The 14424-nt window shown below is 43.0% G+C and overlaps 1 protein-coding gene and 1 pseudogene across 1 annotated transcript; one reads left to right on the top strand and one right to left on the bottom strand.

Moving 5' to 3' along the window:
• Window positions 1-544: 544 nt before the first annotated feature.
• Window positions 545-10278, bottom strand: LOC136461604 (FACT complex subunit SSRP1-like; annotated as a pseudogene).
• Window positions 10279-10428: 150 nt separating this feature from the next.
• On the top strand, window positions 10429-13767 carry LOC136461603 (uncharacterized). Its single transcript, XM_066460886.1, has 4 exons — window positions 10429-10777; window positions 11086-11229; window positions 12559-12767; window positions 13335-13767. The coding sequence occupies exons 1-4, from the start codon at window positions 10536-10538 to the stop codon at window positions 13490-13492; spliced, it is 753 nt and encodes a 250-aa protein (XP_066316983.1). The 5' UTR covers window positions 10429-10535; the 3' UTR covers window positions 13493-13767.
• Window positions 13768-14424: the final 657 nt, after the last annotated feature.

Below are 14424 nucleotides of genomic sequence, written 5' to 3'. Positions count from 1 at the left end.
GGAGTCCATGGCTCCATCTGACAAAAGGATGAAGCATCCTTTGTAGCGCGCGTTGCAGCCAGGAAGTGAGCTACCTCCACTGGTCCCCAACAAAATAAAAGCTGAATACTTGCAGCAAAGAGGGAGATAAAGCTATCCGCTTGGATCACACCAAACCAGCTGCCTTCGATGTGAGTTTTGACACCTCTACTTTTTTTTATCTGTAAGTACCATTGCTTTTGGTTGAGGCCAACAAGCTTGTAGCCTGCGTTGGTGAAGCCCTTATGGTGTGGCAAGCCGAGGGAACGTACCAAACAGATCCTTGATGGGGCGTCCTTTTCTTTAGTTTGGACCAAGAGCGTGCTGCGAGCGAGCAGTTGGCTATGACAAACACCGGGGCACCAAACAAATTCCCCAGGAGGCCAGGACTCTTTCCTAGGGAGCTTGTAGCCTTGTGATGGCGGGCACCGCGTGTTTGGATCTGTTGGAATTTTCACCAACGAGATCAGGCAAAACAGCCATCATCAATCAATATTTAAATTTTCGTCCGTCGAGGAAAAATAAATAAGCTTCAACGCAATACCCTCTCATAAACCACGTATGTTGGTTTTTACACAAAAGTCACTAGACTACACTCGTACAACCTTTTGCCCTGCAGAGGTACGCTACAAGAAACCCCCTCTTTACTGTCAGCAATGCTGGAGGCAAACTACTAGTGCCGGCACCGTAGGCACACGCACACGCATGCTGGCAATTTCACCCAACGGCAACAGTTGCCGACGTATAATAATAGTACATGCCACTAGAATTTCAAACAGTGCCACCATGCCAGCCCAAGGGCTTGAATCTAGTCAGACTCGTTGCCAGAATCCACATCAGCTGTAGCTTCGCCTCGATAGACGGCGGACTCTTTTTCATAACGTTTCTTGTCGACCTGGGCCTGCTGGATGTAAGGCTGCTTCTCTTCGCCTGCTCATGACAAGGAACAAGGGAACCGTAAGCACACAGCTTTTGTTTTAGCTGTAAACATGATGACAAAACATTGCAAAATTTGCCTCACAGATGAAACAATGCTGATACTATTACTCGGATAATATAATTAAGAGTGATCTAGAATATTACTTGACATCTTTTGCCACATCTCCCCAAGCTTCTTTGCAATCTCAGTCGTAGGCAAATCTGGGTTGCTGCTCTTCATGTTCTGCATCATCAAAAATAAACTTTAAACTTCTGTCCAATATCAGTTTCTAGTGTGGGAAGGTTTCTGCTCTACCCTCAGTGTCACAAAATATCTAAACGACCTAATATGCTGGGAATGATTAACCAAAGCAACTTACTCCTCGCTCAGCCATTGAGAAATACATGAACGGTGTCATTGCTCTTTTGGGGGCATTAGGATCTTTTTTCTTCTTTGCCTTTTTCTTCTCATGTCCTTCGTCATCCCTGCCCTTAGGCTTCCTTTTCTGAACTGGCTTTGAACTGCTTGCTTCCTTCTTGGATGATTTCTGTGGAGAAAAACAACTGCATATTACATCATGGCTTCAGGCTTGCTACAGGTCTACAACAACAATAAATTTAAAAATACCTCTTTTTCACCACCACTATCACTAGCATCTGATTCCTCATCACCCGAGTCATCAGTAGGAGATCCACTATCATCCTTATCCGCAACAAAATCTTCATCCTAAAATGAAGATAAATAATAAGTATATAGAAGGGCTCAGTAATAAGATTAACAAGGCAGCATCAAGCAACATAACAAGAAGGCAGCATACCTCTTCATCACTTTCATCATCCCCAGCCTGATTCTTAATACGCTCTAGATGAGGATCAACGGCATCATCATCAGTGTCTCGTAGAACATCTGTAACTACACCACTTGCACCTTGACCATCTCCTCCAAGGTTCATTATTTTAATGTTCTTTCCACTAAAAAAAAGGGTCAAAAATAAGGAGAGGAAAACTTAAGTTTCTGTATAACATGAAAGATGATGAAGGCAATAAAAGGGACAACATACTTGATGAAGTTGAAGAGGTTGTGGTACTCATTCCTTTGAATATTTCTGAAGAGATGCTCTTGGTCATTTTTCAGTTTGACAAGGAGGTCAAAATAGTGAGATGATATGCTGGCACCCCCAGCACCATGACGTTCAAATTCAACAAACTCAATCTGCATTGAGAATGTAATAAACAGCAGTTACTACGAATGGACACTGGGAGTTCCAACCACAAATATAAACTGATACCTCCTCATGAAGAATGAGTGTAGGTGGCTTTGGCAGGAAGAAGAAACCCTTTTCAAGTGGATACAACAGTCCATCTTCAGCTTTGAGTGATGATTTAACTGCATATCCATCTTGGCAACTTCTGAAAGAACCTGGCCTTGTGACTTTAGCACCAGATAGACCACGAAGGACTTTGGTAAATACCTCATGTATTAGACCCTATGGATATATTGAGAACAGTGTAAGAAAAAGGAATAAGTTAGTGTAGTTACCAGCAAGTATCGATTGCATACTTGTTAAAAGAAATAAAAATAAATGACATGAGAGTTGCATAGAACTAGCTACTGACATAGTCCAATAAATGGAAGATTGCCTAAATGGCAAATTTTTCAAGGATTTCTAAAACTTAAGCTCTACATCTTCACACTTGCAAACATCAGCATACATTATTCATTTAGAAAAATAAAGACGGTGAAAAGCCATGGAGCCTTAGTTGACCATGAACAACAACAAACAACAACAACAACAACAACGTAGCCTTTCAGTCACAAGCAAGTTGGGGTAGGCTAGAATTGAAACCCACCAAGAGCCCCAAGTCACGGTTCAGGCACTTCAATAGCTGCTTTCCAAGTATTCCTATTCAAACATAGATCTCTAGGTATATCCCAAGCTTTCAAATCTCTTTTTATTGCCTCCCCCCATGTCAATTTCGGTCTTCCTTTACATCTCCTCATATTATTAGCTTGGCTTAGGACTCCACAATGCACTGGTGCCTCTAGAGATCTCCTTTGGACATGGCCAAACCACCTCAACCGATGTTGGACAAGCTTTTCTTAATTGGTGCTACCTCTAGGCGATCACATATATCATCGTTCCGAACTTGGTCCATTCTTGTGTGACCGCAAATCCATCGCAACATACGCATTTCTGCAACACTCAAGTTGTTGAACATGTCGAATCTTTGTAGGCCAACATTCTGCTCCATACAACATAGCCGGTCTAATCGTCGTTCTATAGAAATTGCCTTTTAGCTTTTTATGGTACCCTCTTGTCACAGAGAATGCCAGAAGCTTGTCGCCACTTGATCCACCCTGCTTTGATTCTATGGCTAACGTCCACATCAATGTCTCCGTCCCTCTGTAGCATAGATCTCAAATACTGAAAGGTATCCTTCTTAGACACTACTTGACCTTCCAAACTCACATCTCCCTCCTCCTGTACAACTTCGCTAAAGTCGCATCTCATGTATTCGGTTTTAGTTTTGCTCAATCTAAAACCTTTAGACTCAAGGGTCTGCCGCCATAGCTCTAGTTTTCTATTTACTCCCGCCTAGCTTTCGTCCACTAACACTACATCATCAGCGAACAACATACACCAAGGGATATCCCCTTATATGTTCCTGGTAACCTCATCCATTACCAAGGCAAAGAGATATGGCTTAAGGCTGACTCTTGATGAAGTCCAATTTTAATCGAGAAGTAATTTGTATTATCATCGTTTGTTCGAACACTAGTCACAACATTGTTGTACATGTCCTTGATGAGGGTCACGTACTTTGATGGGACTTTATGTTTGTCCAAAGACCACCACATAACATTTCTTGATATCTTGTCATAAGCCTTCTCCAAGTCAATGAAAACCAAGTGGAGGTCCTTCTTCTGCTCTCTAAACCGCTCCATAACCTATCTTATTAAGAAGATTGCTTCTGTGGTTGACCTTTCCGGGCATGAAACCAAATTGGTTTGTTGATATCTGCGTTGTTCCTCGCAGGCGCTGCTCGATGACTCTCTCCCATAACTTCATAGTGTGGACTCATCAACTTAATTCCCGATAATTAATACAACTTCGGATATCTCCCTTGTTCTTGTAGATTGGTACCAATATGCTTCTTCTCCACTCCTCAGGCATCTTGTTCGATCGAAAGATATTGTTGAACATCTTGGTTAGCCATACTATAGCTATATCCCCGAGACATCTCCACACCTTGATTGGGATACCATCAGGGCCCATCGCTTTGCCCCCTTTCATCCTTTTCAAGGCTTCTCTGACCTCCGATTCTTGAATCCTCCGCACAAAGCGCCTGTTAGTGTCATCAAACGAGTCGTCCAGCTGAACGGTGGTGTTCTCGTTCTCACCATTGAACAATTTATCAAAATACTCTTGCCATCTATGTCTGATCTCATCCTCCTTCACCAAGAGCTGCTCCCTCTCATCCTTTATGCACTTGACTTGGTTGAAGTCCCTTGTCTTCCTATCGCGAGCCCTAGCCATCCTATAAATGTCCTTCTCTCCTTCCTTCGTACTCAAACGTCAGTAAAGGTCCTCATAGCCCGCCCCTTTGCCTCACTCACCGCTCGTTTTGCAGTCTTCTTTGCCACCTTGTACTTCTCTATGTTGTTTGCACACCTGTCATGATACAAGCGCTTATAACACTCCTTTTCCTTAATAGCCTTTTGCACACTTCATCCACCACCAAGTGTCTTTCGAGTCGCATCCGCTCCCTTTAGTCACTCCAAACACCTCTGAAGCAACCTTCCGAACACATGTTGTCATCTTCTCCCACACGTTGTTTGCATCGCCTTCATCATTCCAAGGGCCCTCTTCAATGACCTTTTACTTAAAGACCTTTGATGCCTCCCTTTCTAATTTCTACCACTTCGTTCTAGCAACCCTAGCTTGTTTGTTCCCACGAGCTTACACCTGAAAGGGGAAGTCAACCACCACCAGCTTGTGTTGAGCAACCACACATTCTCTAGGTATTACCTTACAGTCCACGCATGTTCGTTTATCCTGCTTCTTGTAAGGACAAAGTCGATTTGACTAGAGTACTGGCCGCTACTAAAGGTCACTAAATGGGACTGTCTCTTACGAAAGAAAGTGTTAGCTATCATCAGATTAAAAGCTATGGTGAAGTCTAAGACTTCCTCTCCCTCCTGGTTTCTACTACCATATCCGAAACCCCCATAAACAGCCTCGAAACCTGCACTTGATGTACCTACATGGCCATTAAGATCACCTCCTATAAAGAGCTTCTCGCTACTAGGGACAGCTCTAACCAAGCGATCTAAGTCTTCCCAAAAAAGCCGCTTAGCACTCTCATCATGGCCTACTTTGAGGGCATACGCACTAATTACATTTAAGACCATATCACTAATGACAAGTTCAACTAAGATGATCCTATCCCCTTGCCTTCTCACCTCCACCGCTCCATCTTTGAGGATCTTATCAATCAAAACCCCTACTCCATTTTTATTTGAAGTTGTCCCTGTGTACCAAGCTTGAAGCCGGTATTGTCCACCTCCTTCGCCTTCTGCCCCTTCCATTTAGTCTCTTGGACGCATAAGATATTTACACGCCTCCTAACCGCTGTGTCCACTAACTCTCTTAACTTACCTGTAAGGGACCCTACATTCCAGCTACCTAAACGGATCCTAGTTGGCTCGACTAGCTTCCTTACCCTTCGCATCCGCCGAGGTAGGTGTGAAGACCCTTGCTCATTTTGCACCACACCCGGGCGCCGATGTGGCGCGCCACTAAGGATGCGACGACCTGATCCTTATTCACTTGACACCGTGTCCAGATCACGACACGACGCGTCACGGGGGTGACGACCCGACCCTTGCCCATTTAACACCATACCCGGGTTCCGACATGGCGCGTCGCTAAGAGGGTTATACCCCAACAGGATTCTTTTGGGTTTCATCTCCATTAAAGTGGCTAAGTTTTTACATTGGCTCGCCGCGCCTAACACAACTCTCCTCCTTTATCAGGGCTTGGGACCTACTATGCTGGGACACCAAAGGCGCCCCACCATAGGCGGAGTTTAGTTGACCATGAAGAGGAAAAAAAATAGCCACCCAGTAAATTACCACCAAAAGCATGCAATATTGTATAAAATCAGCACATGTATTGACTTAAGAGCACATAAATTCAGACTATCAATGTTCAATCTTTTTTGTATAATTATAGCAGCACATACTACAACCATCCCCCGAAAACCCAAACGTATCTAAAATATTATGGTTTAGCCTTCTGCAAGGGGAGGCAGAACATTGCAATTTATCCCGACTGATGTTGTCTCTCATAATGCCCAACAAATTCAGATCATAAATTGCATGGATGAGCATGAAAAACATTTGGAATAATTAGTATTCAGTTCCTCAATATACATCTATTTTAATATTAGAAGTCCTAGTAAATTAGATCAACTATCTCAATATGGAGAGTAGTAGGTATTAAAATAGTTCTTTTCTCAAATTATGAAAATATAATGGAGAATACTGAACATGGAATTAAGGAGACAGCACACTGTTTGCACAGTCCCTTGATAACAGAAGATGGGCACAAAATATTAAAGGAATTCTCACTGTCCAGGTTATAATGAAGTATCTGCAGATTTGGATAGGATACATATCAAAAGAGTAATTAAGTGTTTGCTCAGCCTAACTTCACGTATTAGCTTCAAATCCAAAACACATTTGGCAAAGGCATAGCACAATTATTAAGAAAGCATAGAAGGCAAGATGCATTATGCTAATGGAAAAAGCTGGCAGGTGACCACAATATCTCTCAACAGGATACACAATGCTTGAGATAAGAGTTCGCCATACTCAGAAATTTTGTTTCAACATGTTAATTTTATTTTAGAAACTAGGATTCAGTCTTCAACTGGAATGGATCAAGTCAATAAGTAAACAGTATTCTTTCAAATTAACAGACACCACCTTGTAAGATTCCTCAAGCCCTGTCCTTGTATTTGTCAACCAACAGCTCTTTACTCAATGCCAGGTCTCTTTTCAACTACTGCCTCTGTCTCAAACTATTAATAAGAGATAAGGGAACAAATTAGTCTATCTATTCAAAACAAGTCCTAAAATGAAGTGGTAATATGACTATAACCAACTAAACATTATGAAAAAAATTGTAGTGCAATACTTGAATAACAATGTGAGGATACAATGTTTGTCCTTTACGGATTGGTGGATCAAGAGTGATAACAACAAACGTATGAGGATTGTTTGACTGCAAAGCTCAACCATGCAATGGGTTTAGTGTCAGAATGTAATATTATGCACAACAATAAAGCACAGCTCAACATAGGATACAAGAACAGAACCTTTGGCAAAAGAAAGAGGCGAACAATGTCGCAGAAATGACAGATGAAGCTCAACACTATAACGTCCTCTGTATTGCCAAAACAAAAAATCATTAGTTTTTTTAGCTCAACAATCTTGTGTTTCTCATAATAAGGTAAATGGTTCATATTTTCCACCTTGGTGTAAGAATTGCAATTCCGTCAAATGTGACAACTGGTTCTTCAGAAGAACCAACATCATCAAATTTCAATATAGTCTCCCATGAAATCTACAGAAAATAGATAGGTTTTCATTAGTTAGTATTTTGCAACTTCAATGTGCTTCATTTAAACAGTGCTTACTGAGTGAGCTTACGTGAGCCGGAGGGCGATTCTCATCCCCAACAAACTGAGTATTCGAAGTAGGCACATGAAAACTTAAATCCATGAGGGAGTCTTTCTGCAACCATGAGGGATTAAAATGTTAGCACAGTACTATGGCAATGCAGAAAATATGAGTGGATCCACTACAACTACTGTCCACTACAAACCTCATTGGCTCCAGTAGTATCATCAACATGAAGCTCTAAGAGAACATCTGTTTTTCCTTGCATCTGGGTTTGTGCAACATCTGCTAGGGATACTTCAAATGCTTGCTTTGAACCAACCATAAAGGTTAGCATGTTTCCTACAGAGGCAAGGGTAACAAACATTAAAATCAAACTGAACATATGTTAAAAGGGGTCCCATGCTAAAATAATAAAAGGTCACCCAAATTACCATCTATATCAATCCCTCCCCAATTGTGGCCACTAACAGAAAGCTGTTTTTCATCTGGTGTGACGCCCATATTCTTTTGTATGAAGTTGGTCAAGCTGCTCACATCCTATGCAAGAAAGGACAAGATCAAATATTTTCGTCAGGTAACAATAAGAGAAATATATTAACCTCACCATTCATCTTTACTGAAAAGTCAAAGCATACTCTCAGAAATGACTGACAATATTTTAAGACAACCAAATCCAAAGAAAATCTGATGATCCAAATATAATTTTGAATTTTCCATCTTTGAATAACACTGCATACAGAATCATGAACAATATTCCTTCAAATATTATCTATAGGTAAGTCTTAACTACATAATAGATACAGTATGTACAAAAGATACCATATTCTGCAAGACTTGTTTAGGACAGGCATACCAAGTGGCATGAAAGAATATAGTAACTGTTCACTTAATTTGAACAAGAAGAGTTTGCTTTAGTGGATATAAAGATCGAACTGCTCAAGGTTTAATCAACAGATGAAAAACATATACCAAAATAAGATGTCACATATAGCAAGGCAGAAACTATTCAGTTTCACAGCAGAGTAACTTGGGCAAACTAAGCATTCTCCTTTTCCATGATCTAATTCATATTAAAGCGATATTCATTATAATCATATGCCATATTAAGATAGAAAATCTGGTCAGCAAAGTGGATTTCCAAAATTCTAAGAAAACTAGACAAAGCTAGTGCTACTTTTAACTGTATAAGTTTTGCATCAACAAATATATCCTAATTTTACTGAGAAATGCATCCAGATTCAAGTGTTCTAAATACACAATTCTCCAGATGCAGCAGCCTCTTTATTTCCAATACCAACACCATTAATAAACTACATAATATTAAAGGCACGCGCGGAGAGTGGGGGGGGGGGGGGGGGGGGGGGGGTACCTGTTCACGGAAGCCAATAAATCTGTAGAACAGGCCATCCTTAATCCTGACTCCAAGCTGATATGCTCTGGGGACTTTCATCCAAGTAACTGCGGTTACATCAGCTTTGTCAATCTCAATGGTCTTTCCTCCACCTTGTCTCTTCCATGCAAGTCCACCAGAATACACTTTAAACTGACCAGGGTTCTGCACAGGTGCAAGGGTCATGACAGTATGTTAATATTCTAAACGTTCACAAAAAGTAATAAATTGTATACTATTCAAGAGCAGCAAACAGCCAAACACAGGAGCAGAAACAGTAATAGATCTTGAACGGAAGGAATGCAGAACATTTAGTCTCAGGATTCATAAGTATAGGTATAATACCAAAGATGGTCAGGCGTCAGATAAGATTATTACTAGATCATTTTCCAATGCATAAGTTGTGAGAGTGTTCCATGTATTATAGGATCTAGGTTAGGGCAAGCATTGTTTTGTACATTAAGATAAGTACACAAAAGACATCGACAACATGGCGAACGTTAATTGTGTCAATGGAAACACAATAATTTGATAAGCACAGAGAGTGTGTGCTTTCTTTTGGCGTGCAGAGAAGGGGAGCCCTACAAAGGCATCATGTTGTATTGTATTCTTCTTGTAAGTTTCAAAAAAACGGAGAAGAGATTTGTAATTTCCTACTAGTAGATATAGGCGTCCTTGTATTATGCAGCTGTCAAGCCTAGAAAACACTCTAGCCCCCAAAACCACCATAGGAATCTAAGGTTTCGCATGAAAACCTCGGCACAAATTGGACAAACCCAGGCCACAACAACGAAATCCAACAAGTCAGAGTGAGGAAACGCCCCCTAACCAAGCACCTGAGTCAACCAAATGGAGCAGAAAAACAAATGAAAGCGAAATTTGGCCTAAAATACGGCACAAACCCTAAAACCCGACCAATACGCAGCCGCAGCTAATCGTCGGGGGAAAAATGGGCTAACCAGTTAAAATCACTAGCTTATCAGAAGTTCGCCAGCCACGACGTCATCTCGCGATATCCTATTTTCGTACCAAACCCTAGAATCGACCAAGCGGCGGCGGAGGCGGCGGCGGAGGAGCTTACCGTGCCACCGCGCCCTCCGAGGAGGATGTTGTTGAAGTGGTGGCCGTCCGTCATCTCCGCCGACGCGGCACCTGGGGCCGACTGCTTGCTATCTCCCGCGCGCCGCCTCTACTCGAGCTCCGCTTCTCCGGCGAGGTCAAGTCGAGCTGCGCCTCTGCGGTGCGAGGCGGTAGAGGGAGGCGCGCGGCTCAACGAGGGCTGTTGTTATATAGAGCCGCAGCGAAATTGGTTGCCATCTCACCGACGCGATGGTTCCACCTGTCAGAAGCCGCTCTGCTAGAGGATCCAGGAAGTGGGGCCCGCACGTCAGTCGTGCTTCCGCGCTCCCTTCTCGTCCCTTCTCGTCCCCACTTCGCTTCCCCATTCCCCCGCGGTTTTGCGCATCCCCTGCCTCCCTCCATCTCTCTCTCTGCGCTCCTGCCTCCTTGTGCTCGGCCATGGCGGACTATCACTTCGTGTACAAGGACGTGGAGGGGAGGAGCACAGAGTGGGACGACATCCAGCGCCGCCTCGGGAACCTGCCTCCGAAACCGGAGCCCTTCAAGCCGCCGCCCTTCGCCCCCAAGGTCGACGCCGACAAGCAGCCCAAGTCAAAGGAATGGCTCGACGAGCGCGAGCCCGAAGAGCTCGAGGAACTCGAGGACGACCTGGACGACGACCGCTTCCTCGAGCAGTACAGGTAGGGCCTCTCCGTAGGCTTGATCCGGTCTGCAGTCTGATTGCTGATCCGTGATGCTGTCTTTTCCCCGTCTGTTATTAGATGCATCTTAAGAAGCTTTAGTGCCTGCCGCATTTGATTGATCTGATCTGACTAGCGTGGTTAATTGGTATAATTCGTGTGCTTCTGATAGGAATCTGATGTCTTTCTATTGTTGATCCGGATTCCTCGCAGTAGTTCCGGACTTTGGATTATTCAATGCGTTTTGCGATTCGTTTGGTACAAGTGGGAATTGATTGTGACGATTTGATGTAATTCCATGCCTGCAGGAAGATGAGGCTCGTAGAGCTGAGGGAGGCAGCAAAAGCCGCGCGATTTGGTAGTATAGTTCCCATCACTGGCTCGGACTTCGTGCGGGAGGTGTCTCAGGCACCATCAGATGTTTGGGTTGTGGTCTTCCTCTACAAGGATGGGTAACTCTTTCTTCACAGTTCACTGCATCCTTTTGCATGCTATGTAATGCATGGGAGAACAATTCTAGGGTTTATTTTGTATGATTCGACCAAACAGCTCTGGAACCAGATTGAACTAAATTCAGACTTTGACTGCACTTTGTTTAGTTGTGTTGGTTTTCTATAGAAAGTTGCCTGAAAAGACTAGGCAACTATGAAATTTGACTATGGTTGGCTGGATATAGGAATTCTGATACTTGTGTTGTGTGTCATTGGCTCGTAGCCAGACATTTTATTGCTGTGAGGTCCCAGCAACTCGTACCTTCGATATATATGATCTGTGAACATGCTTTCTTTTTTCTTGTCAAACGTGCTGGAGAGTTGCATGCTGTTTCATTGATAGATAGAAAAAATTGTCCGACTACAAACCGATTCCACGGTTGGGTTAGGTTTTTTTTGTGCATGAACACAACCATTTAAACAATACATGCAGCCCCTACTAGCTGTCGCCTACTCAGCTCGCTCTAGCAGCACACATGGCCTTCGCGCCTACCATGGTCTAGAAATGTGCTTAATCGCTTGCCTCTTGGATTACTGCCGAGACCGACTGTGTGATTCCATCAAATACACATTGGTTTCTTTGTTTCCATAGAGTCCACGCCAGGAAGAGCACCAGTGAATTGAGGCCCTTCCTTGCCACCTTTGGAGCCCTATGTGTCGCCTTGCACCACCATGTTTGGAAGCTATCGTGCCCGGATGGTGCTAGTACTTGTAGGCTGTGGGCAGTGGACCAAACCTGGCGGGAGAAGACTCAGGTTGACATGAGGTGCTCAATTCCTTCCTCCTGGGTCGCTAAGTGGGCAGCAAGATGAGTGCATCAGACCGCGATTTGCCAGTCTATCCGCCGTCCAGCATCTGTTGTGCCCCGCTAGCCACAGGAAGAACTTCAACGAAGCGGCACCCAAGACTTCCAGAGTTGCTTGCAGGGTTCAAAGGAGGTGGAACTGACATAGAAGTGAGCATGCTTTCATGACCATATAACAAGTAGATAGCTTGGCAATTCTTGGATTTAGTGGACATTGTCCTGTTGATTTGTCCACCACTTTAAGCTGTAATGTAATTAGTTGATTGTCATGCTGCAGTTTTTCAGCATGGAGGATCTTCCATGAAATTGTTGCTCTTTTCTGTATGATGTTTTACTGCTTCCATGTGTTGCTTGCATCAAAATTGTACAGAAAGGATATCTGAATTCATCGGAGTGTAATGAGCTCCATACCTGATCTGATGCATGAAGCATGATGTTCTTTAGTAAATTGTGGCGCTTATCGAATTCTATAAATCTGATGACAGGATACCTGAATGTGGATTGCTTCAGAATTGTTTGGAGGAATTGGCTACAAGATACCCAGCGACAAAGTTTGTTAAAATTATCTCCACAGACTGCATCCCCAACTACCCAGATAGGAATGTTCCTACAATACTGGTGTATAACAACAGTGCTGTCAAAGGGACTTATGTTGGTTTGCAGAAGTTTGGTGGAAAGAGATGCACACCTGAATGTAAGTTACTACTCGTATACTGCAAATTAGTATTCAGTATCTGCTTTTCCCGTTAGTTGATTGATTCCAGTTGCTCCAATTCTATGTGCTGTTGATAGGTCTTTTTGAGCTCACACCTGTAAATTTATGAATGGCATATTGGCCTATGCCATTTAGCCCCCACAATCCGCTTCCTTTTGGATATACCACCTGAACTTCCTTAATTAAAGCAAAATATTTTGACCTTCAGGTGATAATTTAAAAAAAAAATCAATAGTAAACAATTCATTATGACCTGCGTGCCTTAATGCATACACTCCCCAGATCCAGTCTTGATTTGTCTGCGTTGTTTCATGTGTCAAATATTTCGATGGTGTTTGTCTAAAATAGCAGCATGCTGGTTCCCAGATCTTAGCATATCATTGATCCTTTTCTGTAATAAGAAATTAGAGAATAATCTTTCACATTTAGATTACACTAAATTTATGGAAGCTTTCCTTTACCTCAACATCGTTCCAGAAATTCTTTTCCCAGCAATATACATGGGTTTCATCTATTTACACTAAGTCACTGTTATGTTCCTTTCAGCTGTTGCGTTAGCCCTTTGCCAGTCAGACCCGGTACTGAATGATGGGCATGGTGGCAGCGATTCATCTCGGGACAATGTCATCGAAGGTGTTTGCAGGAAGTTCATAGAGAAGGTTGTGGCCCAGCATGAAGAGCGGGAAGAAGGGGATAGTGACTAAGCTTATACTTTTTGTGTTAGTTTTCCTCAGCTGGCAGATCCAATTTGGTTCCAATGTTTACTGATTTTATGTGATTTTGTGGATGAAATTTGCCGGAGTTTTCTGGTTACCTGGTTGTGCGGGTGAAGCTTTTAACAGTTCACGGATCTTGTTGCCTGGTTTTGCAGTTAGAGATGTGGAACCATAACTGTATGGGGCCAACAAAATCTTTGTGTTAGTAACCTTTCAACTGTAACATAGCTCCATTATCTTGTTTAAGAGATCAGAGATTATTAGTGCACTTGTATAATTGCATGAGAAAAGATCCACCCAAACCTTTGAATCCATAGTATTTCACTATCTGAACATTTCTCGACACAAAACATTATAACTAAAGTTTTCTAATTTGTGTATATGCATGTTTATGATCCTTTGTGAATTAGTTAACAGTGCAATTTGTGGATACCGCAAGTCCACGAGGGGTTCGTAGCCAGGCTTCCTGGAAACGAGCGGGTGGGCGTTTCCCCGAAGCCTGGTTTCGCTTGGGGCACACATGGGTGGGCCTATGTGGCTTCCACTGTGCACCGAATAAAACCTGCCTTCAGCATCCACCTGCTAGGGTTACCGCCCTCATCCTTCACGTGTCGCTGCTCTCTCGCTCTCTCCCTGTGCCTTCTCTGCCGCTGCTGGGGTTCCGCGGAGGTCACCCCCCTCCCCAAGTGCTCGTAGGCGAGTAACCGAGGACGCGAACAAGAACTCTTTCTATTTGCTCGTCCTTGTAACACAAGTCTTTCTATTTATTCAGAACCAGTTGTTTCTTGTCTGTTCTAGTGTTGGTTATGACTGGATCTGTTGACTAATCCAACTTTCCTTTATTACACTTCGTGGTTTTTGCTTCTCCTCTGGCATATATTTACTTGATTTTAGTGTTGAGTTTTAGGGAATGGTCGATG

This window comes from Miscanthus floridulus, chromosome 6 (assembly GCF_019320115.1).
Source record: "Miscanthus floridulus cultivar M001 chromosome 6, ASM1932011v1, whole genome shotgun sequence".
NCBI lineage: Eukaryota > Viridiplantae > Streptophyta > Magnoliopsida > Poales > Poaceae > Miscanthus > Miscanthus floridulus.
This window is presented reverse-complemented; position numbering and strand designations above follow the sequence as displayed.